This window comes from Haemaphysalis longicornis, unplaced genomic scaffold (genome assembly GCF_048455015.1).
Source record: "Haemaphysalis longicornis isolate Haplotype H1 unplaced genomic scaffold, Haemaphysalis longicornis Haplotype H1 scaffold_199, whole genome shotgun sequence".
Lineage (NCBI taxonomy): Eukaryota > Metazoa > Arthropoda > Arachnida > Ixodida > Ixodidae > Haemaphysalis > Haemaphysalis longicornis.
Genome location: NW_027526294.1, coordinates 132,768 through 156,573, shown reverse-complemented (window position 1 = coordinate 156,573; position 23,806 = coordinate 132,768). Strand labels below are relative to the sequence as shown.

Below are 23,806 nucleotides of genomic sequence, written 5' to 3'. Positions count from 1 at the left end.
GTGGTGCCAGCGACTGCGAGTCATCTGTGACTCCCCAAGGTACCTCCATGCAGCCCGCGCTGCAGGTTGCCCTTGCCTTTCTGCCAAATTCTATGGTGTGCTAAGCCACAAGACCACCTGTTTGGATTTTCTATTGTTCTCACGTTCATCTAGAGAAAGCAGCAAGGCTATTGGCTGGGACACAGATGTGCGCTCACCCGCACGGTGTACTCGACGTGGATGAGGCAACAGTTTGTGATGGAGGGTGACACGGCAGGTATCTTGAGCAGCTGCGCATCCCAGTTGGCCGACCGGCCAGGCTGTAGGGCAACTCCTGTGACAGTGGTGAATTTGCAGTGCCGCGTCCGGGACTTGCCGCCGGCCAGAAACGTCTGCGTCTGGTGCAGGGTCGCATGTGGCACCACCGTGCGCCCCGACAGGTTCTCGAAGTCGGCCGTGATGGCGATCGACTCGCCTGGGAAACGACAGAAACGGGCGGGCCTGCGTTCACTTTGGTGTAATGTCATTCATATTTCTGGTGTTATGCCCCGGAGGTACGCTTAGAACACCAGGAACACTGGGATTCGAATTTATGGCTCAGAGCTCTCTAAAGTACATACACCAAGCAATAGACAGAGTGAGCACTTCTTTATTCTACCTTAATCACAGTTTTGGATGCAGCCATCGCGAATCCATCCCAGAACACTATGTTCGAAAGCGAATTTATGAGCAATTGTAAGAACACAAAAAAGTGCATTGAAAATCCCACAGTCTTCCTTTGTTCCATAAGCAATAGCAATCAATGCATTGGCGAGATTACGTAGACAAACGCGTTTATTTACTTATTTGACGCCATCACCTTAAAGATTTGCATCGCGGATGTTTAAGCCCGTCAATAAAGTCCACATACCATCAAGAAATGATATGCCAGTGTTTATCATTTTTATCATTTTTTTGATGGCATGTGTCAGAGTCAGCCAAGAACAACCCGGCCCTTTCTGTCAGAATGCAAAGCCTTTGAATCAAAATCATGGATAGAGCAGTTCCATGCAACCCAAAATAGGCAACGCCCAAAATAGCCAGTGAACGGTACTGCAGGCGGGAGCGTTCTAAGCGCGTCGTCTGCTACCCAGCATGACCAATTCGAAGACCCACCCCCTTGAGCTCTACCACTTGAATCACATATAAGACGACTTTCAGTTTCACACGTGAGAGTACGTACCTTAACCTCCGCGTCGCGGGTATTAAAAGACCGACGGTAAAAGTTGGCACGACTCCAAGAATGATGTCAGCGGCGCAGCTAGTCACGGCGGAATAATGTACGCAGTAACTGTGCTGTCTTGAAGGGGGCTAAAAACGCGGAGGAAAGAAAGCTTCGGAACGGTTCGCTGGCATTTTGGCGCATATTGCGAGATTAGTGGCGGAAGTCGCTCGGCTTTCCTCCAAAACGCCCTCGGAAAGCCACTTCTCGCGACCCCTTTGAGTCAGCTTTCCCACACTGACGCGGCTACGCATGATGATGATGATCAATGGCCTGCCCTGTGAATCGGGGTGACGGCATGCGTCATCACGCCTGTCCTAGTCATTTAATAAAATTTAGTTAACCCTCAATTCGTACATCTTTTTAATTCTGCCCTGCCGCTACCCCTGGCTGGGATGACACTTTATCGACTTCTTCGCTTCTTTTTTTTCCACCAATACTGTAGCCTCTGCTTAGTACCTACTGCTGACCAGTTAATGCTTCCATCAACTGCGAAGCCCAGTGCCTCAGGAAGTAGGACTTTCTCCCAAATTCTAGCTGGCTGAATCTTTTGGCATTCTATCACTACGTGGTCGATTGTTTCTTTATCCCTGCCACATCCCACACGTCTCATCCTGGGGCGAATATTTGCTCATGCAAGTTCGAGTTCTCAAGAAGCCACCCCGTGCCTCAAAGAGCAACGCACTACCTTAATTGATTGTTGTCTCTTTCCGGATCTCTTGTTTGCTTGCTTTATAGATTCCCAAGGATTCCTTCTTTTCCATCCTCTCCGCCCACATAGGCTTCTCTGTTTCCTTCACGAGTCTTTAACTGTCCCCCATTGTGTATTTGCAGCGGTCAAGTTTTTTCTAGTCGCCAGCTTTAGCGTCCTCTTCCGCCGTTGGGTGTCCACACTTTTAAGGTACGGGTACTGTCTTGGTCAAAATTTTCTAGGCCAAGACGGAAACGTGCGGGCCCCAAAAAATTCAATGTACAAGGTTACGTTCCGAGCGACGCGGAAACGTTTTATGCCGGAAAGATAGAGAAAACACCTTTCTTACTGTCATAAAATATCTTTGTCACGTTTAAAGGTGAAGCTTGTTCTTTGAATTCTTTGTGGTCGAGGAGGCTTAGCATTGGCATAGAAAAATTTAACAAAGGGTGTACCTGTGCACTCTGGCTGTCTACTTCACATCTAAATGTCTAAGCCGCTCCTCAAAGCGTATTTTACTTTGCGCTTCCCTCGCTTCAAATGAAGCCCAACCCATATCGCCCTGCACCGCATCAATCGTACCTTACTGTGCGCTCCCAGTGCTAATCTGCCGACTACCTTTTGGTTGACCTCCAGTCCCGACAGGATATTAAGCATAATACGGCATTAGATAACGTGATTGTCGACACCATTACCCCTTTCCAAAAATGCCTCGTACTATCCCCAAAGTGCCTTATGATGTATTACTGCTGCGTTTCGTCTCCCTTTCAGTTTGAGGTCTTCTTCATGGGCATTCGGGTAGCATTTTCCTTCATTAAGCCAGATCCCCAAGTATTTGTACTGAAATTTACTAACGGAGTGGCTTCCTGTTGAATCCTTACTGGCACTCTAGCTTCCTCGTTAAACACCATGACTCCTGATTTCTGTGGGTTAAAATATAGAGCTACGAACGTTGCCTCATCACTACAAATGTCGGCCAGCTTTTGTAGGTCTTCCGCATTATCTGCCAGCAACATTATATCGTCCGCGTACATCAATCCCAGGACCCGTTGGTACACCAACTCTCCAGTGCTTCGGTACGACAAGTCAATTAAAGCAACGCTCTAACCGGTATCCAGTGGTGACAGACGGACGGAGCAGACGAGCGAGCAAAGGCGGAGGAAATGGCGGGTCTGCACAAAATTCAAGGAAAAAAAAGGTAAGCCCTCCTAAGCGTTGCCGGCTACACGGAAAAGGTGGTCAGGTCATCCGTGTATGTGGCCAAAGAGGTTTTAACGTCCTTGGGTCAGAAATTATCCCGTGAAGGAAAGGAAACATTAGAAAAAGCCCTGGCCACCCTTTCCATGTAGCCGGAAACGTCATCTTGGGAGGTCTTCCTAATTCCTTGTATTTTGCGCACACCCGCTACCTCATCCGCCGTTGCTCGCTCCTGCCGTCCGCTCCGTCTACGCCTCTCAACCATTATATACCGGTTGGGCGATTATTTTCAGGCAAGTGCGCTGAAAATCATCGAAGAAGGAAAGAAAGCGGACTTCTCGACATTAGCTTGAATCCCTGATAATCCAAACCACCCGACACACTCGCTCGACCGCACCCACACTTATTGTACGCGCGTTGCCCGCGCCACATCATGAAACAAACGCAGCAGGGCCGCTTCCGCCTCCATTTTTATTCTCCATCTCCAAAGGCCATAACGAGGTTTGTTTTATCATAATTTTACGTTCGGTGTCCATTCTAATTGAATGAGGCTGCCTACGATCCCAGACGAGCAAAACCTGAACTCTTCGGCGACCTGAATTGCGCGCGAAAACGCGATACCTTTACCATATCCTTCTCGCAGGGAGAAAAGCTCTGAGAAAATGGGAAAGGCCATATCAGTTGCGGCAAGAAAAGCACCCTCACAATTATTATTTTTTTATTTACAGAGAAGCTGTTGTGTTGTTGCGGTGGTGGTTTGAGGGAAAGGAAAAAGTGCACTGGGGATTTCAGCTCGGCAGCCAGCGAGCTCACCGGTGCAACCCAGTGCAGGCAGTGCAGGGGTGTGGGGAGGGGAGGGGGACGGGAGGGAGTGGGAGGGGAATGAAAGGATAAAGCAAAGTGTTTAAGCGATAAAGAAACAGAAGAAAGAATAAAATGTGGGGCTAAGAAAGGCTAGCACATCGTCAGTCTGAGATACAGCCGCAGCATGACGCCGGTCGTCTCCAGGTAGTGGAGCAGCTGTCTATGGCTGGGGGGCCGGGGCAGAGCGTCTGTGGGTCAGCGAGCAGAACCCCCCCCCATGAGGCATGGAATGCGTGTGGGCATGGGCGAAAGAAACGGAGTGCGAGGGGATCGAGTCAAGCAGGGATAAAGTAACTCTACAAAGGGAACAGGAACGACTCTCGCTACGAAACGCGCTATGGTCACGTGTTTGTTACGTAGTCGACGAGCCACAAAGAGAAAGGAAATACTCGCGCAGCGGATGGCGCATTGGTACGAGGAGCGACGCAGCAAGAAGCGGAGGGAATGCGACCGTCACTGCCGCGGCGATGAGAGAACGACAGCGCGCCCACCAAACGCCGCCGAATGTCGGCCCGATCCGGCGGCCCGGGAAGCAAAACGGGGCCGCGACGCCGACCGCAAGCGTCAACGTCGCGCCAATCCGGCGGCGCGGAATAAGAAGCGGGCCCGAGAAAGCGATGGTGCTGCGACCAGAAAAAAATTATCTAAAATGTGATGTACGCAAATGTTTTCATACTGTCGTACCGTCGTGTCGCCAATACAGCTTCGCTGGTCAACCACCTTCACGGAGTTGAATGGCCAACGATTTTCTTTAATTAATAAATCGCCATTATTGTTGTTACTACTACCACTACTACTACTACAAATACTGGCCCGACACGTAAGCGCGCGAAAGCACTCACCGGGGCAGTATCCCTTGCGGTCCGTCCTGGCGTACAGCGAGATGGGTCCCGAAGTGCAGCACCAGCAGCACAGCGTTTTCTCCACGCTGCTCTCCACGGCTGTCTGCACGCGAGCGCACACGGGACAGTTCATTGGGCCTCCATAGAGACCGCCGCAATCGCTGACCCTATTGGCAACAACTAATATTCCCGAAGTCCTCAGATCTCTGCTCTTATCTTGTCAACCAGCACAGTGACTAGTGGTAATTATACCACTGAGATTAATCTGGAAAGTAGTTTCCTTAAACCCTTAAACTATGAAGCTACTGGTCCTCTCTCTCTCTCTCTCTCTCTCTCTCTCTCTCTCTCTCTCTCTCTCTCTCTCTCTCTCTCTCTCTCTCTCTCTCTCTCTCTCTCTCTCTCTGCTGCACTCGCTGACAGTAAAAACCTACGCTGCCCTGCAGCACTTCCGATAAACGCTTTCGCTCTTTCCTTCGCGTCTGGAAGCATTGTCAGTTATCAACAGTAAGGAGCGGCACTGCGTGAGTTGATCGTCGCAGCAGAACTATCCGCCTTCCGTTTCTGCTATGCTTCGTGGATTTTTCTAACGTGACTATCGAATGCGTTTTTTGCTGCAAACGAGAGGAAGCGGCCAGTAGCCGCTACATCGCTGTGATGACGTAATTCGAGGCTCAAAGAACGCCAAGACAAGGGAGAAAAATTGTTTGAGCAGGCTTCCAATTTACCTGATGGGTATAAAGGAGTTAGTTTTTGGCTGAGGTACTTTGTGACCCCCTATTCTTAGTACTGGCTGTGTTTGTTGAATTTAAGACAGAAAAAAAAGTTAAAAAAGTGCTTCAAGGTCACTTTAACGCAAGGTTCGTCGGCTGTGCAACCCCATAGCAGGAGAGACAACCAGGGTGTTCGTGTTAATTGACGTTTTCACGTATGCGTGTACGCGCATAACGCAACGATTGTAAGGTTAAAGGGACACTGAAGTGATTTGTAAACAATGCGGGATTACGAGCGCAAACTGTAGTCCGGAGTCCCTAGACCCTGTTTCGACCACTCTGTGCGCGTTTACGCGAATTGATTTAGTAGAAAAATCAATTCGAAAATGCTGTCCTCCTCTCTTTACGCTCGCCCATTTTCTGTGGCGTTTTCGTGTGACGTCAGCAGGAGAGGAGCTGACAATTGGCTGCGCTACTGCACGGCTCGCCGACCTTCCGCGACCGAGTCAGTCGGCCCACCGTTTAGTCCGCCGGCCGCCAACGGGTCGTCGCAATTCGCTCGATCAGTTGAAACTAAGCCACAACACGTTTGGGAATGGAAGAATGCGCCTTTATTTACTTCGTTAGTTTGTACACTGTATCTAGCTCCACGTCAAGGTCGCTTCACACAAGCGCTGCACAAGCGCACATGCGACGCTTCGCTGACTGGTACGCCAGTAGGAAAATATAAGGCCTCTTGAAGGGGGAGAAGAGTGAGCGAAGTCAATATAGGTACTAAGGAAATAAAATCAACTGATATTTTTACCGTACAGCGTAAAACTAGGGTGCGGGAAGCACTTTTTTGCGCTGGGCGAACAAGCAGAGCGGTCAGCAGCACGACTACGCATCTGCGAACGCTTTCCCGTCTACGAAATGCAATTGCTAGACGTGAGCTATTGTGGAAACTCGGGGGACGCTTACTGCACGAGCGCAATACAACAAATAGTCACCTAAGCTGCTTGAAATACTAAAACTAAATAAAAGTGTAAACTGGTTATACATTATATACCTTATCTTTTCCCTCGCCGCCAGCGGCCCCATGTGGGCTAGTCGTCTGGGGTGCTAGGTATGACATCGCAAGTGTTTTGCCAGTCACAAGTTCGAATCGCCGCGGGTACATGCTTTTTTTTTTATGAGTTAACTTTTTTGTTTTTCGCCGATGTTTTCTATACTGAGTTCACCTTTTTTTGCGCCGCAACGTTCATTGCTCCACGAACTAGTCCACAGAACTCGCGCAGGCTGGCACTGCCGCGCTAGCGAGTTCTCGTTGGCGTGCTGTTGCCATAAGCACCGACTGCTTGCGGGCAGTGGGCACAGGCCAGAATCAACAGACCCTTGGCCTGGTGCGAACACGCTTTTTACGATACAGGCATGAGCGAGGCAAGCTCCAAATATGGGGGAAAAGCGCATGCATTTGAGCGTCTGCGGGGACGCGGAGGGCGTTCATGCACTGCGTAGGCCTCAGATAGTGAATGCTACGATTCCAGCCGTCCTGGAAGGCTTATCTTATGCATTTTACAGCCGACAACATGGCAGAAGCGCGGTACTACGATAACTGGGATATTGAGAATGCCCATCCAACGACGCCATCGAATGTCAAACATGTTGTTTTACAGACCAAAACCGAAACCGAAACTTGTTTGATTGCTAACCTTGGGCATCGTCCAATCCAAGCGCCCCCTCCTTCCCACGTTACGTTACAGCTTAGTTTGTGCGGCCGCCACAAACCGCGCATGGTAGTTTTTCTTATTTCGCGCTTTGTAAAATAATTACCGATTTGTCAACCGGATAAACGATGAAAAGTGTGCTAATTTGAGCCAGTCTACACAGTGCAAGCAAAAACGGGAGCTTGACAAATTCACTTCAGTGTCCCTTTAAGATCTGTATCGGCAGTTTTGGGCGCAATTAAAAAAATCGCATTAACACGCCTCTAAAAAACGTCACAGGTTCATTTTTGCCACTTACGCTCAGCAAGTTGCAGATGCAACAGTAGTAGTGTGCTCATTGTTAACGCAAAATGTTCGTAGGCCACTTGCTAGGCAGTTTGTGAAGCTGAAGCCCAAAAAACCTCGTCGCCTTTTCGACGCTAATTGGCTGGCACGGCTGAGAGAGGATGTTAACCCAGAAAGAGGAAGCCCGAAGGTGAGAAGGAATGCTTGACGCTGATTGGTAATGGTTTAGACGCGGGACGTGATTTCACTAGTCGGAGCTCAACGCTGATTGACTGGTTTTGCAAGAAGGCACACCTAATGGGGTGTGACGTACGTTATTAACAGGTGGGAGGTGACGTCTGTTGCAGTGTCACGTTATTCTAGTTATTCTAGTACTACTGGGTAGGCTGAGGTCACATTGCCACAGGCTTGGCAAAGCGAGGAGAACGGCGCGACCATCGACGCCTTGCCGAGAGCGGGAGATGGCTAGTCCGAGAGGAGAGAGCGATAAGGGCATTCACTGGCCGATGGCGTCTGTACTTAACGAATCTTAATTCTTGAGAATTAAGAGTAACCGCAGCTGAATAAAACCACGGGTGTGTCTTCAATCAACCGTTAGTCTGGTTAGAGTCAGGTGAAGTGTTAAAAAAGTACGAACGTTAGACGTGCGCAGCAGCAAAATTTGCCAAGCATTTCTTATTCGGGCGGCATCAACGGGCCAGAGCGGGTCATCTGAATTAAGGAAAGGGATACGTGACTGTCAAAAGTGGACCTCAATGTGGTCGCGTCGGCAAAAGAACATTGGCGACGCCACAGCGCCTGTGTAAGTTCTTCTCTCCCGGTTGGTGCCCGTATCGTGTTCATGCGTTTTGCATGCAAATGGATCTTACAGTGCGCGTGGCTTAGATAATCGTTCACAGTCGTGTACATTTGTTCAGCAAAACTATCTGCGCGTACAATACACACAACAGGTTTTCAGCGGGGTATACGACAGGCACGCTCGTACCAGGTATTCGTTGCGGTTGATGTCGATGGGGCTGATCACTGTGAAGGCTTTCTTGGTCTTGTGGTTGAAGGACCACGGCTTCTCCACCTCGGCCTTGAGCCAGTACCGCACGCTGCCGTACTTTCCCTCGAACGAGGTGGTCACGCCGCTGCGCACGTGTTGGCACGAGAGGTGAGGGGGAGGCGCTCTGGAACACCATCTTCCTCAGACAAGACACCAAATATGGCGCGATGATACTAACTGTGCACAAAGACACCTCGCCCCTCAACGCCCAAAGAACAGGTCAGCCTGAATGAAAAGAACATCTATCCTGACGATTATACATACGAACACTACGTGCTCCCTCCAATGAGACTAAAAAGCAATGCTGTCTTGCCTCACCTCAAGTATGCTTTTCACCGAAGTATATATTTCCTCAAGTTACACTTAGGTCACCATGGTTGCCCACACGAAGCAAGCCAGCAGGCTTAGCTGAGGTTCTCTAGCGTTGTGTGGCCTCTTTTATTTGCGAGTCTAGAATAGTTATGCCCAGTTCCTAATTGCCAGTAGACACTTTTTGCCTATCATCTTTTGTCGTAACTGGCAACCGCATTTGCCGTAATTTTCAATCGTAATTGCCAATCGTATTTTGCCAATAGAAACTCAATGGGCAAAAATAAAAAAGAGAAAGAAAAGAAACGGAGCTGCTTTGGCGCAGTCCTGGGCGCAGACAAATCGCCGACACCATATAAATACAGCACGGTCCAGACTCCCATGGAACACCCACTATGCCAAGAAACACTTATGTAAATGCAGCTGTGGAACGAACTGCGTGGACATAGTGAATGCGGGGCGACAGGAGCAGTGACGATGAGAGCACCCTAGCATCAGTATTCTTCGTGGATGGCTCACCCCTCTGAAGAGTACGTACCAAACGCCAGATTAGCAAACGGTTATTTCACCCGAAGACGCAAAAATATGGTACAGGCACTGCGTGGTGATGACTCGGCATTGCGCCAAAACCGGCTCTCACGATGCCGCCAACGGCTTAAAATTTATCCCGGAACCAAAGATCACAAACTCGGTATGCGAAAATCGAGATGGGTTGCCGCCGCCCCTGAAGCTCCCTATTGGCACCGTCCAATGCCTGCGTCATGCTTTGCTGGTTGGCGTCTGTTCGCAGCTTGTGTTTCTCAGCACAATGCTGGGGGTTCTGTTAGCCAAGTCTTTGGAAGCCATCGCAACTGATTCTGCAGCGCCCAAGCACGAACGACGCTTCCTTCGCGAACCTGCGGCGATATCACAGCTGAATCCCCCGTGTTACCATAGCGCTCTCCTCGTTGCCATAGCAACGGCGCTGGTCACGTAGTCGACTTCGCAACACAGCCGCCGCAATTTGTGATCAGGAAGGAGCATAACCCCATTGAAAAGTGCGCTCTAAAGACAATTCCAAAGTACTTCTAATTTGTTGCAAATCGTGGCAAAAGTAAGGTGCGCTCATTGTTCGTGCTTGTGTCTCAAGCGATCACAATCACTGAATTGATTGGCCGAAGAGATCGTTGCTAATTTGCGCAGAGTGTTGTTTCTAGTAATACCGCCTTCTACATCTTCACAGGACTTTTTCTTCTCTGTGCTGGACGATGGACTGCACTTTCATGTATTCTGTATTCATCCCCCTCTTCCTCATCATTACTCGCAATATTCCTGTGGGATTGAATCTTAAATTTTTTCATCTTGTTTAATAAAAAAACGTCGTCTTGTGGGACTATCCCTGTTTTTCTATTTTTAGTTGGCATAAACCTGCCACAGCTTCGCTGGAGCGGATGTTGTTCCCCACTTTTTTTTTTTACTTATTTGGGGAGGGCAACACGGAAAAGAAAAAAAAGTCCAATGTGGTTGTGAGTAGAAAGTAGCGCTTGACTGTTCTCCTTTTTGTCCGTCTTTTTAGTTATCCAGTCACGTAAAAGAAATTAGTTGAGAATGTCGGGTGCGCAAGCTATGTCCTCTCTTGAGCCCGTCCTTTCATCGCTTCGGCCGTGTCGCCAAGTTGACTGCCCCGATTTACCATACGGTCATAACTGCCACTAGCATAAGCTGGTAAAGGTGAAGAACAAATTGTATTATTCATACTGTTTCTCTCAATGCGTTATCGCGATTGTTTTTCCGTCCGCTGAAGGCAAATTTGTTCACCGTGCCTTTAGATGGCTACTCACGTTGCTGGCAGAATGAAGGTGAAGTTGAATTCGTGGTGGCCCTCGGTCAGTACGTCCCTGCCGTCTCCCGATTCTGTCAGAGAGGAAAAAAAAAAAAACAGCGGGAACATTTCTTTATCGAACCGTCACTGGGCGAAACCGTAATTACGCCTTCGTTATTGACGCTGCATCCAACAAAAGTCGAAGCCGTGAATCGGGAAAACGCGGAAATAAACACAGCAGCGCTGGTAAATAAAACACGAAAGACGACTAGAAAAGTGCGTGAGGCTAAAGTTTATAGAAATAAAGCAATAGAAGCGGAGAAACGCAACCATAGCAAGTCAGGGTCAACGCTTGGCACAGACTTACATGTTTTCCACTTAAATATGCGAAAGCGCCTTTCATCTTTACCGGTATAATTCTTGCAGCTGGCCACTCACGCCGTATTCTCTTTCAACACGGAAGTGTTTTATTCCTGGATACACCAAGATTTCGCTGACGGCATATCCGTCACGGAAATGACGCCAGTACAACGAAGCAAGCGGCCTGTAAAGGGTGCACCCCTGCACACAGGGTCTTCTTGCGGGGAAGCTACCTTTAGCACTAAGGAGTACGTTATACTTAGGGTTGTTGACTTTCGGGTGTTATATTTTAACACGAAAGTGTTTTATTCCGGGACACACCAAGATTTCACTGACGTCATATCCGTCACGGAAATGACACCACTACACCTTTGCCGAAGCGACCCACCAGCAGGACGTCGCTGGCCAAGCACACCCACAAGACAGCCGCCGACCCGGCCGCAAATCATGCTCAGCTGCAGATTTCTCTGCACATTTCACTTTCGTGTTTTACCGATTCCTATGACAGAGGAATCAACCGCAGTTTTTTGAAGACATATCGTTCTCTTGTCTTGACATGTTGTAGGCCCTTCAGCTTTCATTTAGCTCCACCTGCTTCACAATAAAGCGTTCTCGTACGCCCTGGCTTGTTTCCCAGCAGCTTTCGTTGATTATTATGATGATGACGTTGCCATTTATGCGTGCGCTCGTTCACTAGCGTGCTAGCGTTTGCCCTCCTTCGATTTCGCGAAGTGATTGCTAGTCGGTTTCCGGTCGTATTCGCTCCTTCTGTACGCCATCCCTCCCACGTGCATCTCTTTACGTTCATTTTCTCTCCGCCTCAACTTGCTGCCACGTTCTATTCGCTTCCCTTCGAGTAGAAAAAAAAAAAAAACATCTAGCTCCAACGACGACCAGATCGCCATCGTTTCTCTACGACCCGCTCGTTTGCACGCATATGCCCCCGCTCCCACTTCAATGTAAGATTCATCGACACCTCATTGTTCCTTTCCGGGGTTCGTTAAGGTAATTGAATTCCGCCTTGAGCTCACGGGCAATCAGTATACTCCCGCTTCCGCATAACAATCGCGCCGCCGATGGGGAGCCGTTTCTCCCACGCGAACACGTGCTCTGCGAAGCTCGCTTTCCCCACCTACAGACTTGTAATGCGGCGAAGACAACACGGGGGAGGAAAGCGGACTTGCGAAGTCATTTGGGAGGGCTGTTTGGAGCGGCCTGTCGGCGCGCAGCAGTATATGCTCACTCGATCCGGCCGTAATTGCCTCCGGACGCTTCATTAGAGGCGCTTAGAAGCCGTGTTTTCGCCCCCGCCGGGAAAGCCGGAATCCTCGGCGAGCGCTGCTCAGCCATGCATGCGACCACCTGGAGGAATATACTACAACCGCCGCGCCTAATTTAGTTTGCGCCGTTGTTGCTATTTCCACACTCCGTCTTCTCTCTTTTTTTCCTTTCTCTGGTGAGTTCTGGCAGAGACGAGGGTGTTGAAACCGGTTGATTGCCGCAGCAGCTTTTTGGCTTTTGTTGGCTCGCCGGCTGTGCATAACGAAGCCGGCCGAAGAAGCCGCTAGTTTTCCCCGATGTCGATCTACCTAGAGCTTTCTCGTAATGACACTGAAGGCTGAGCGGGCTGTTATCTTTATATACTGAAGAAAAAAAGGCAGCAAACGTTCTGTGCGGAAAAGAAGGACAGGAGAAAGTTGTGCTGCTGAGCACGAGGACGCGGGCTCGATTCCCGGACGCGGCGGCCGCTTTTTTTATGGAGGCGAAAAGCGAGAACGCCCGTGTGTTCGAGATTTCGGGGCACGTTAAAGACCACAATCTGGTCAAAATTAACCCGGAGCCGTCCACTACGGCGCGCCTCATCGCCTGCGCTGCGTCGGCGCGTTGAACCCCTCATTCAATCAAATCAAGGACAGGAAAAAGGTAGTTTTTGCCCGAAACAGTCAATTTAAGATATTGAAAAACACCTGTGTTAAGCCTCGGCCTTTTGTCTACCGCGCACGCAAAACGTGGGCGCAGTTTCAACATCACTACCCGTCGGAGGGGTTACAACGTCCTCTACAACCGCTCCTGCTCCTGTTTGATCCTTCCCCTCAGCCGTTCCTGTGCATGCTATAGCCTGCTATTTAGAGAATGAATGAATGAATGAATGAATGAATGAATTTATTGTAGGGAAAATTGAAAGGAAAGCCCACCAGCAGGCATAATTTGTCACACTGACAGGTGGACACCGGAACGCCAGCTGGTGTGGGGGAAGGGAGAAGGGGATGACAGACAGATAGAGAGGAGAGACAAAGGAGCGAGAGGGTATTTTAAAAAAAGACACGCACACAAGGGGAGAAAGGAAATAAGGAGAAAAAAGGAAGAAAAGTCTGGGGAGCAGCGCCAGAGTCCTTAGTCCTCGGGGCCGCGGTAATATTCTCTAAGATATGCACAACCTCTTTTTTTTTTTTTTTTCGGCTATTCAGTGTCCGCTATCTTCAACCTCATTTCTGATTCTTCTCCCCAAACAACATAGAAATCCGTCGTGCGCGAAATTTCCCCATAATCATCCTGCACCGGGACGTTTGTTAGCCAGTATTTAAATGTTTTCGTTTCAGTTTCTGTACTTTTTACAGCGGAGATGTTGTAGGCTAGCTCTCTCTTCCTTTGCATCCGTAGGGCGAGAATAGCCCCTCGTCCTGTCAGCCGGAGGGCCGGTGTTCTCTGCACGTGGCGTGGCTGAGCCCACTTGTTATCCTTTCACGTCGTATGCACACGCGAACATCCTTCGAACACCTGCTCGCCTCCGGCGGTTCATATTATATATGTGTGAGACGGCGTATACTGCTCCCGAAGAAATCTTCCCAGCAATGAATCTGTGTTTAGCACTGAAGCCGACTTTAAGAAGATCGGAGGTAACATCGCGGAAGTTACACCAGTAATCGCTATAATAGCGTAAATGGAGATAACTGGTCGCACGAAATTTCGAAAAACTAGAAAATAAAACATACGAAATAATTATGGAAAATGTTCAACCGTGTAACGCCCCGCATTTCCACAATAATGCGGATTTCGCGAAAGTTCTAAATGTAATCGCGAAAATAGCGTAGATGAAGATAATTGGTCGAACGAAATCTTGAAAAAAAAATAACAAAAATATGAAAAAAATACGGAAAGTGGCAAACTGTATGCATTCCACAATAATGCAGATTTCGCGAATGTTCCACTTCGAATCGTTATAATAGCGCAAATGGAGATAATTGGTGGGACAGGAATAGAAAAACCAAGGAATTTGACTGTACAAACTCACACTAAAGGCAAGCGGCATAAGAATGTGCGCGTTAGTAGATCATTCTCTGAATTTCCGCAGAATTTTTTCACATTGCGTGTCGCACAGTGAAGCCTACAGACGACGATCGGGCCGCGGACGCCAAGCGTAAGCGTGAAGCTCGTCGAGAACCCCAAATGCCGCGGGGCAAAGAACGCAAGACGTCGGCGTGGCTAAAATCCCGCTGAACGCTTCCCCAGCGCGACTGCGCGGTTTGAACGGCAGTTCGTGGCCGATCAAAAACCCACAAACAGCTCCGCTGGTCGTCCATCCTCACAAAGTAGAATGGCGCTGAATTTTAACACGAAAGTGTTTTAATCCGGGATGCACAAATATTTGAGTGACGTCATATCCGTCACGGAAGTGACTCCAGTACAACGAAGCAAGCGGCCTCTAAAGGATGCACCCCTGCACAGAGGGTCTTATCGCGGGGACGCAACCTTTAGAACCAAAGAGTACGAACTTATACCAGAGTCCTTCAATGCCTTGAAGGACTCTGGGTATACTTAGGATTGTTCGTTTTCGGGTTTTATATTTCAACGCGAAAGAGTTTTAAGCCAGGACACACCAAGATTTGACTGACGTCATATCCGTCACGGAAATGACGCCAGTACACCTTTGCCGAAGCGACCCGCTATCAGGACATCGCTCGCCAAGCACACCCATGGACAGCTGCCGACCCGCAGTTCATGCTCAGCTGCAGATTTCGCTGCACATTTCACTTCCGTGTTTTACCGATTCTTATGAGAGAGACATATGACCAGTTTCTTTTTTTTTTTTTTTTTGTCACGTTACGCGCAGCAGGGATCGTTTAAAGTTACGATATTTTCTACAAGTCATACTGCTGGGAATTTTCTCAAGGTTAGAAATTCGAAGCAGAAGTGGTACTAAGCGTAGAAATTGTGCAATGCTTGTAGAAATTAACATCAGGTTACTATAGGGACGACGAGACACGTAGGCAAGGGAGGTCCGTAATTGTGACTGACAGAATGAAATCATACTCCGAAGGAACGGCTAGGAGTTACCGGGAGTGCAATGGACGCCTGACTACGACGATTAGGGGCGTCGCGGTGGTTCGAGCGGTTGTATTGCAAGCGGTTGTATTGTATTGCGCGCAAAGCTCGCATAAAGAAAAAGGTAAGAATGGCGCTGAAACAGCACGTAACGCCCTCCAAGCTGTTGCTGCACAGCGCTCACACCTTTTAGGGGCGAAACCCCTTAGGTGCTCAGGCTGTCAGCGTCTCATGTCGTCGTCGTAATCGTCGTCTCATGTGTGTCACGGTACAAAAACACCGGGACACTCGTTTACGTCTCGCACTAGAAAGTAACGCGTACTAAAAAAACACCGGTACACTTGTGTAGGCCTCGCGCTGGAACGCTGTATACCTCTACCCCCCAACGGTTTTATCTCCGTTGGTAAAAACGGCAATGCGCCAAGAACACACTTATACACTGCATCGCCCCTCCCGCGGTTTCACGTTGGTGGAGATGGCCCGGTATTTTTCTGCAGCATAAGTGGTCTTCAACAAATACGCGGATAAGGCACCAGAGTTTTAGATTAGGAGTGCTACAGAGGCCAAAGCAACAGCAGACAGTCGAGTTCCTGTATGCGCTGTGGATGCTGACGCTTTCTCCCCGGTCCGGTGGGGAGAACAACTGCGATCAAGACCATGTTTTCTGTTCAAGGCGCATGAAGAAGGAAAGAGCAAAAACAGATAAAGTCATTTGGTTCGGGATTTTAAGCGAGCGCGTGAGAAAGAATGTAAACAAACAACGCGGGCAGCTGCACTGAGTTGGCGCGCGGGGCAAGAAAAGGCCACGTGCGCGCGAGATAATGAAAGGGGAACCCGCAAGGGCGCCGCAGCGTCCGAACCGATCCGGTCGACCGCCACCTGGGACCCGCTCATTAACGGACTCCGAAAGAAATCTCGGAAAGCGAGTTCCGAGCGCTTGAAATTCGCTCTCCGATCGAAAGGCGGCAACAACCTTCGGCGCAGATCGGAGGCGCGCTATGCCGCTTCGATCGAAATCAGCGAGCTTGAATGCGACTCTTTTCTCTACGCAGGAAAAGGAAAGGGGGCGTTTTCCCGCCATTTCTGCATCCCCTCCCATCGGGACTGGTGTTTTTACTTGACCCGCGGATAGTATTCGCACGGATCGATCGTATACGGCTCGGCCAGCTCGTCATTACGGCGGACTCCCTCCATATTTCGTCGTGTGTGCACCTCAACAATGCCGAGCGGCCGCTTTTTCTCCCCGCTTTTACGTTCCCCCGGTCCAGCCACCTTTTTTCCCTAGCCCGCCGGCCGCCCTTATCGCGCACCGCCGAAGCTCCTCGCACGGGTCATAGCTGATCGAATGATCGCTCGGGTGCGTGAACAGAGCGGGTCTTAACAGGACGGCGGTCCCCTCGCGCTCTGCCCGCGCGCATGCAACGCTTTTGAGGGACGCGCGGGAGTATAGTTCCTCCGGGGACCTGAATCGAAGGAACGAGGGGCGCGCATAAACATAACAGAGGCAAGGAAAAGAGAAGGGAGCATCGCTCCTTGGTGGGACGGAGTATACGGGGACCGCGCATCCTCCGCCGGCGTGGTCCAAACAGAACAAGATTTGGAGGGAAAAGGAGCAGGACGAGACACGGATGCCGTTCTTCCCGGAGATTGGTAAGGCAGTTTTCGGACCCACCGATACCGACGCAAACTAGAAAAAATGAAACGAAGGAATCTGTAGGCATGGGGGAGTGTGGAGACGGTTAATGGCTATTGCTCTTTTTATCGTACAATCTGATGTACGCCTATGGCTCCAAGAAAAAAATACTGTGGTTGATTCCTCTGTCATGGGAATCGGTAAAACACGAAAGTGAAATGTGCAGCGAAATTTGCAGCTGAGCATGATTTGCGGGTCGGTGGCAGTCTTCTGGGTGTGCTTGGCGAGCGACGTACTCCCGGCCGGTCGCTTCGGCAAAGGTGTACTAGCGTTATTTCTGGGGCGAATATGACGTCAGTGAAACCTTGCTGTATCCCGGAATAATATACTTTCGTGTTAAAATGTAAATCCCGAAAACGAACAACCCTTATTATAACGTACTCTTTAGTACTACAGGTTGCTTCCCTGCAAGAAGACCCTATGTGCAGGGGTGCACCCTTTACAGGCCGCTTGCTTCGTTGTGCTGGCGTCATTTCCGTGACGGATATGACGTAAGTCAAATCTTTGTGTATCCAGGAATAAAACACTTTCGTGTTACAAAAATTGTCCGTCAGGGCACCGTGGTTAGCTCCGCGCGTTACTGAAGAACATGGGAGACGGCTTCGTCCTGCAGTGAATGATGATAGTGGTGTTGATGGTGGTTATTATTATTTTTTTATCATGATGATGGCGACGACGATAATGACTATGATTATAGTTATGATGATGACTGTGTTGAGTCATGCTCCCGCAACCATTCACCATAGTCTATGCTCGCGCTGATTCCTTCATAGGAGGATTAACCGAGGGTATTTTCCACATCTAAGCTCAGCGAAGCGTTCTCGCCTGGCAGGGATACATGCAGGACTCCAAGTTGGCCTCAGCTTTACTTTCGTTCTTTCTTCCTGGTCTTTAACATCACCAGCCTCGCGGACCGGTGAGAAGTAGTGGTAGGGACCGCAGCGAGAAATTCCGAGAGCAGCTTTCACTCGCAAACGCTGTGGCCTGCAGCTCAAAGTTTAGGTATGCCTAAAAGCGGAGGGTGAAACTTGAGCTGCCGTGAGGATTTCGGGAAAATTCCTCCTGACGATTTGTCCGGACTCACCACTACGACGAGGAGGACGACGAGGAGGCTGATATATCGCACGGACGTGCGAACAAATGTTTCCCTAGAGTCCGGCAGATATAACATCTATGAAAAGGAAAGTGGCGCCAATTTTAAGCACTTTAGCGGGCCTCATTAACGGAACAAAGAGACTAAAAAGCTCATTACGGTTTCGCGCACTGAACGTGCACCGACCCTACGGAGGATATCTTTAGCGTGAGCGAAAATACCGAACACATGGTTGTCTCTATTTTTCGCCCCCGGAAGAAACACAGCCACCAAACTTTCGCCAGTAATGCGTATGTACTAAACAGAACAATGAATGCCACGTCATTTAATACGTAGGGTTTAACTGGGGCGTGCAAGCAAGTGAGGCAAATAGATTACGCGCCACCGCAATCACAGAGATTTACCGAGGAATGTTGCGGTTTCTGATTTTGCGCTTGATTACTTACAAGCTGCAGTTGCGATCCGACGGACCTGCCAGACAAATAGTTATTTATTGCCTTTATCGGGTGGACTATTCGCTGATAACGCCGGGCGATCGTCTGAACAAGACCAGGGGCGGTATTCTCGAGTTTTGTCCCTTTTGCGTCCCTTTCAAAAGTGTCCCTTTTGGCGAGCCCTGATTGGCTAAAAGCAAGAAACGGGAAGTGACGTAACGCAAGCGTAACAAACCTACTGCCAACGCCCACTGCTTAAACGGAAGTACGTCACGATGAAAGAGACTCAAAAGGGGCGCTTTCAAAAGGGACAGTTACGAGAATACCGCCCCAGGTGAAGGTATATAGAGGGGACTCACATATGACGAAAAATAACTTGATCTCTCTGCGATAGATTATCTACGCGACGGGGTTGCAGTACCGACCTAAAATTGCTTCCGGGAAAATATAGGATCCCGCGTCGATAGAAGAAAATATTGACGTCATCGCCTTTTCCCTGCACGAACTTCTATGCTGAAAATAAAGACATGATTTGATTGATTGATTGATTGATTGATTGATTGATTGATTGATTGATTGATTGATTGATTGATTGATTGTAAACCAAATTCGTGGTGGGGAGTAGAACTTGTAGGTAAATTATTCGCTTGATGACGAAACGCCCGCGTGTCGATGATTTTGGCACACGTCAAACATACCAGCTGGTCTAAACCACTCCGTAGCCGTTTAGTACCGCGCGCCTCGTGGCACAGATGTAGAAATCGACGGGATCGACCCCAGGGCCACCGCCAGAGATTCGGCATTCCTCTTATTAATTTAACCAGACACTGACCGGCTCGTATTCAACGCACCTGTTCGCTGACCTCCGGTTTATGAAGACCCAAGGACGACACGGCCATACGTGTATACTGTCTAGTCAACAACTCCCGCCCAGACTCGACGGAATCTCGCTGACACACCCAAAGCCACGGTAAGCTTACAAGGCGCTGGCAGCGCGTATAGTTAGAAAGTGCACACTCAGGAGTCAGCCGGTCGTCTCCTCCGTGTACAGAGCTCTACACGCACCGCGCAATAGAGGAAGGAATCTATGGTCTTGGTTTGCAGCTGTTGCAAGAAGGCCATGTCCGGAGAGTCATTTTTACATCACTCCATCGGTGGGAACGAGGATCGACACCTCAAAATCATCAGAGCGTGCACCAGTTCTGGTCGACAACGACAACAAGTCCCGGCTCTCAATGCCCGCGGTTCTTGCTCCTTTTTTTAGTGTCCCATCGAGGGAAAAAGCCGGCGCCCGGAGACGGAAGCCAAGAAACGGCTCCTTGGGAACCGTTCCGTAGCACGAGAAGTTCCATAGCGCGAACTTCTCGGAAGTATCGAGGAGTTGCCGTCCGCACCAGTTCATCGCAGATGAAGGGAGCGCCAGGAACGAGCAGCGGCGCAGCGTGTAGGAGACAGACGGAAGCCATTCGAAAGCGAAACGCAGAGCAAAGCGCCTCAAGCGGCAAGGGGACGAAGCTATACGGTAACACGAGGGGAAAGCAAGGCGTCTCGGGCGTTCAAGCGGACGTTCACACTTTCGCTTTCTTAACTCGTAAGAAGCGCTTAGGTGTGCTCGAACTTCGTTCGCCAAAAAAAAAAAAAAAAGTACGTATATAGTCAGGGAATTTCCAACGTGTCGAACAAGCGCACCTTCTGGTATCCACCGCCACGACAGCCTGCTCTCAATCACACTGCTGGTGACAAAGGCTAATTTTCAATTGAGCTTTTTGACCTGGGTTTAGAGATGAAATATCTTCAAGTGATAACAATTCCCTTGGTTCATGGTTCGCTGCAAAACTTAAAGAATTAGATTTTGTGAAACTCGGTGTAACCATTATGCATATCGAGCCTCGTAAGCACAGGAAAGGAAAGGAAAGGAAATGGCAGCGTACATGGCGCAAGCTCACTCTGGTACGAAGGAGCTTTACATTTGCGGGCGCACAGAAATTACTCGCCGAAAGGGGGTTGAGTGGAAAAAAGGAAAAAAAGAACTTCTGTTCCTTTTTTTTTTTTTTTTTTTTTGCCCGTCGTTTACAATGGGTGCCAAGCGATGACTGTTCTGCTACACAAGTTTCCGATGGGGGAGGCGTGCGGGTGGCATTAAAATCGCGCACAACGGGCCGAGGATCGAAAACGGCAGGTGAATGAACGGTCGCTAAGGAGGGGGGACCAAGCGGGTTGGATTAGGGCTGCTTCAACAAAAGAGTTCGGCGGGAGATCTGCGTGGACGTGGACGCGAGACGGGGGGCCTCGTATTTAGCCAGGCCGGGGGTGTCCCTTCCCGCTTCTCTGGGCGGCGCATGCGCGCTGGAGGGAAGAGCTGCTATATTGGAAGCGCGCAGCGGAGACCGGGCCGTCGAATGATTGGGGAGCCCGCGGTCTGCTGTTGATGAAACTGCGCGGCAGCGGCGGCGTTGCGGAAAATACCCTTCCAACGCCGGGGGGGGTGTAAGCGAAGGCCGCGGACAAAACTCGCCTGTCGACGCCGTTGTCTTGCTGCTGCTGCTGCTGCTGCTGCAGCAGATCTCTCTCTCTCTCTCTCTCTCTCTCTCTCTCTCTCTCTCTCTCTCCTCTCTCTCTCTCTCTCCTCTCTCTCTCTCTCTCTCTCTCTCTCTCCAAGCCTCTTTCGAGTTACCAGTCACACCTGGAGTCTGACGTCACATTCCAAACAACCCAAGGGGGGCGACTTGGCAGCCAGTCGAGCTCTTCATTGCCTCACAGTTATACATGATGAACATTCTGTCGCCTCAGCAGGGAGAGGGACGAAAATTAAAACAAAAAATAAAAGTGTGTGTGTGTGTGTATGTGCGGAAGAAAAGAAGAGTGGGGGGGGGGGGGGGGGGGGGGGGGGGCTTCGCCGGAATTCAAGCTTACGCACCGGCGCGCGAGCAGTTTATCGGAGCCACCGATCTCCGGTTACCCCTCATTTGCCTTGTTTTCGTAAACGAACGTTTTCCGCGCTGCGGGGGAAATATGCATCTGCGAGTGAAAGAAAGTGTACGAAGCGCTGACATAATGAGGTCTTTGTTAGTTTTCTGCTATTCAGGCTTAGCGCGCGTAAGCAGGATCAGCTTACGCGCGCACTTGTTCACGCAATACTTATTCCAGGTCATACGCATAATTGCGACGCTCAGTCACAATCCGCTTCTGTGTATCATCGAAACCTCGGTTGCTTGTTGACGTAGGCAGTAGGCATAGTGGTGAGGGGGGGGGGGGGTCAGGAGGCGCCGTCACGTGGTATTTTTCATATTTCGCGGGTTTTCTTTATCAGTCCGAATAAATAAGTACGCAATTAGTTCGTCGCTGAAAATACCGCAGTTAGATGCCCTTCGTGGGTACCTACAAATGCCTCATTGACACTTCAGTGATTAGGACAGTACTTCTCGAGTTAGAAAATTAATTACAATTAATTAGTGAAGTATCATTAACGAAAAAAATTACTGTCCGCTTCTCCACAGTACTGCAAACATTACGCACTAGGTTTTTTTCGAGTAACGCCATTGCTCTTTTTTTAAAGCTTGGTGCATGATAGCTGGGACACCCTGTATATCTCTCTCTGATCTTTCTTTTATCCTTCCTTCCACAGAAACTTGCAGTTTTCGTCATGGACTTTTTGAGCATGCTGCTGCGGATGCAGGACGGATCACGTGACCACGAAAAATTTCCTCCGCCAAGCTTCTACAGAACCTTAAGAGGACACGTTTCGGGGGGCGGAGGACGTCACACCGATTAACCGACAAAAAATATATAAAAAAAATTGTCGTGCTTTAAATCCCTAATCGATTAACCATAGATTGCACCAATCGAAAAAAAATTCTGCTTGTGATCAAAAATTGTGTACCGCTTTTTAACTTTAGAAACAATTCAAATAACCATCATTCTAGCGGAAAGCGGCCACGGCCTGTGCCTGCATGCGATGTAACACAAGCGCCGCCGTATAACCCACTTTCACCCATCCGTTCACTGCATACGCCCGGACGGATCGGCCGCCAATTTCTACATGGAAGCGCTAAACAAAGTGCGCGCCTGTGCACTGGTGTTGCAAGTCCACGTGAACCTGTTGTTGTATGCTCAAACGGCGCAAGAGCATCGTGACCTATAAAAACAAGCGCTGTGTCAAGCCACGAGAAATTAACGTTCAGTTCCGCTTTTGTTGCGTTCCTATTTTTCAGGGCAGGGATGCGCATGGGAACCTTCAAGCCGGCAGCTGAGTCTGACAGCCCACATCGGCGGAAGCCGCGCAGACGGCGAACTATGCCTGGAATGGCGAGTAAATCAAGGCGAGCGAACTCTGCAGCAGACTTTGGCTAAGCGGTGTTGCACTCGGCCCCTTGCTTTAGGATTGCATTGCTGAGGGACCTAATGAGTGAATTCGGACAAGAGAAGAACGATGTGTTGCGCGCGCTGCGAGATCCTACAGACGAAAATGAGCGTTAAAACGGAGACATCACAACCCCAAGGTCACAAAAATCGCGCCGTCTACTCGGCGAAGGATAAAAGACCGTACGAGGCGCAGCCTCAAGCCAACAATATTTGCGGCGTGCTGCGACGATGAAGACAGTTGTACACCCAGTAACTTTTCACACGCACCCAAGCGACACGGTGTCGAGGAACTGCAGGAGGCAGATCAAATTTATTTTGTGCGTAACCAAAAAGGAAAAAAAAAACAAAAAAAACGTGGGAGTCATTCCCACTCTTTGAAGGCGGATGACCAGCGAAGCTGCATAAAAAATACATATACCACACACGGATTTATTTTTCTCATCATGCGGTAATGGTATAATACTACCTCAAGAGCACGCGGGGTGGGGGGGGCGTAGCAGGCCTCTGTTGCGGGACCACGTCCCAAATTTAGTGTATATGGCTTTATGATTACCTAGTGAAACTTGGCAGGAGCTACAGTTTTATCTTAACAGACGAACATGGGGCTGCCCGTTTCCCTCAAGTAGAAGCGCATCAGCAGGGTTTGTAGTTGGGCAAGTTGGTACATAACTTTAACAAAACAGCGCGAAAGCCCGGGACAAAGGGAAGAGAAGACTACACAAGCGCTGGAAGCCCATGCATTGGCATCAGGCCGGAATTCCACAATATTTACAACTTCGCTGTAAACTACCTAGCTACGAAAAGGAAATGAAATTAGCCGTAATGATGTCGTCGTCTCTTCGACGAAC

General features: G+C 49.5%; 1 protein-coding gene across 2 annotated transcripts in view; it reads right to left on the bottom strand.

The window, feature by feature from the left end:
* Nucleotides 1-23,806, bottom strand: part of LOC144166920 (arrestin domain-containing protein 3-like) — an 87,201-nt gene that overhangs the window by 8,656 nt on the left and 54,739 nt on the right. For both annotated transcript variants that reach the window (XR_013321790.1, XM_077696369.1), the window contains exons 2-5: nucleotides 10,713-10,785; nucleotides 8,521-8,668; nucleotides 4,835-4,937; nucleotides 198-454 (exon numbers count right to left, since the gene is read on the bottom strand). Coding sequence is in view for 1 of the 2 variants with exons in the window: in XM_077696369.1 (XP_077552495.1) it covers nucleotides 198-454; nucleotides 4,835-4,937; nucleotides 8,521-8,668; nucleotides 10,713-10,785 (581 nt within the window). In the remaining variant the exon portion in view is untranslated. The remainder of the gene's footprint in view (nucleotides 1-197; nucleotides 455-4,834; nucleotides 4,938-8,520; nucleotides 8,669-10,712; nucleotides 10,786-23,806) is intronic.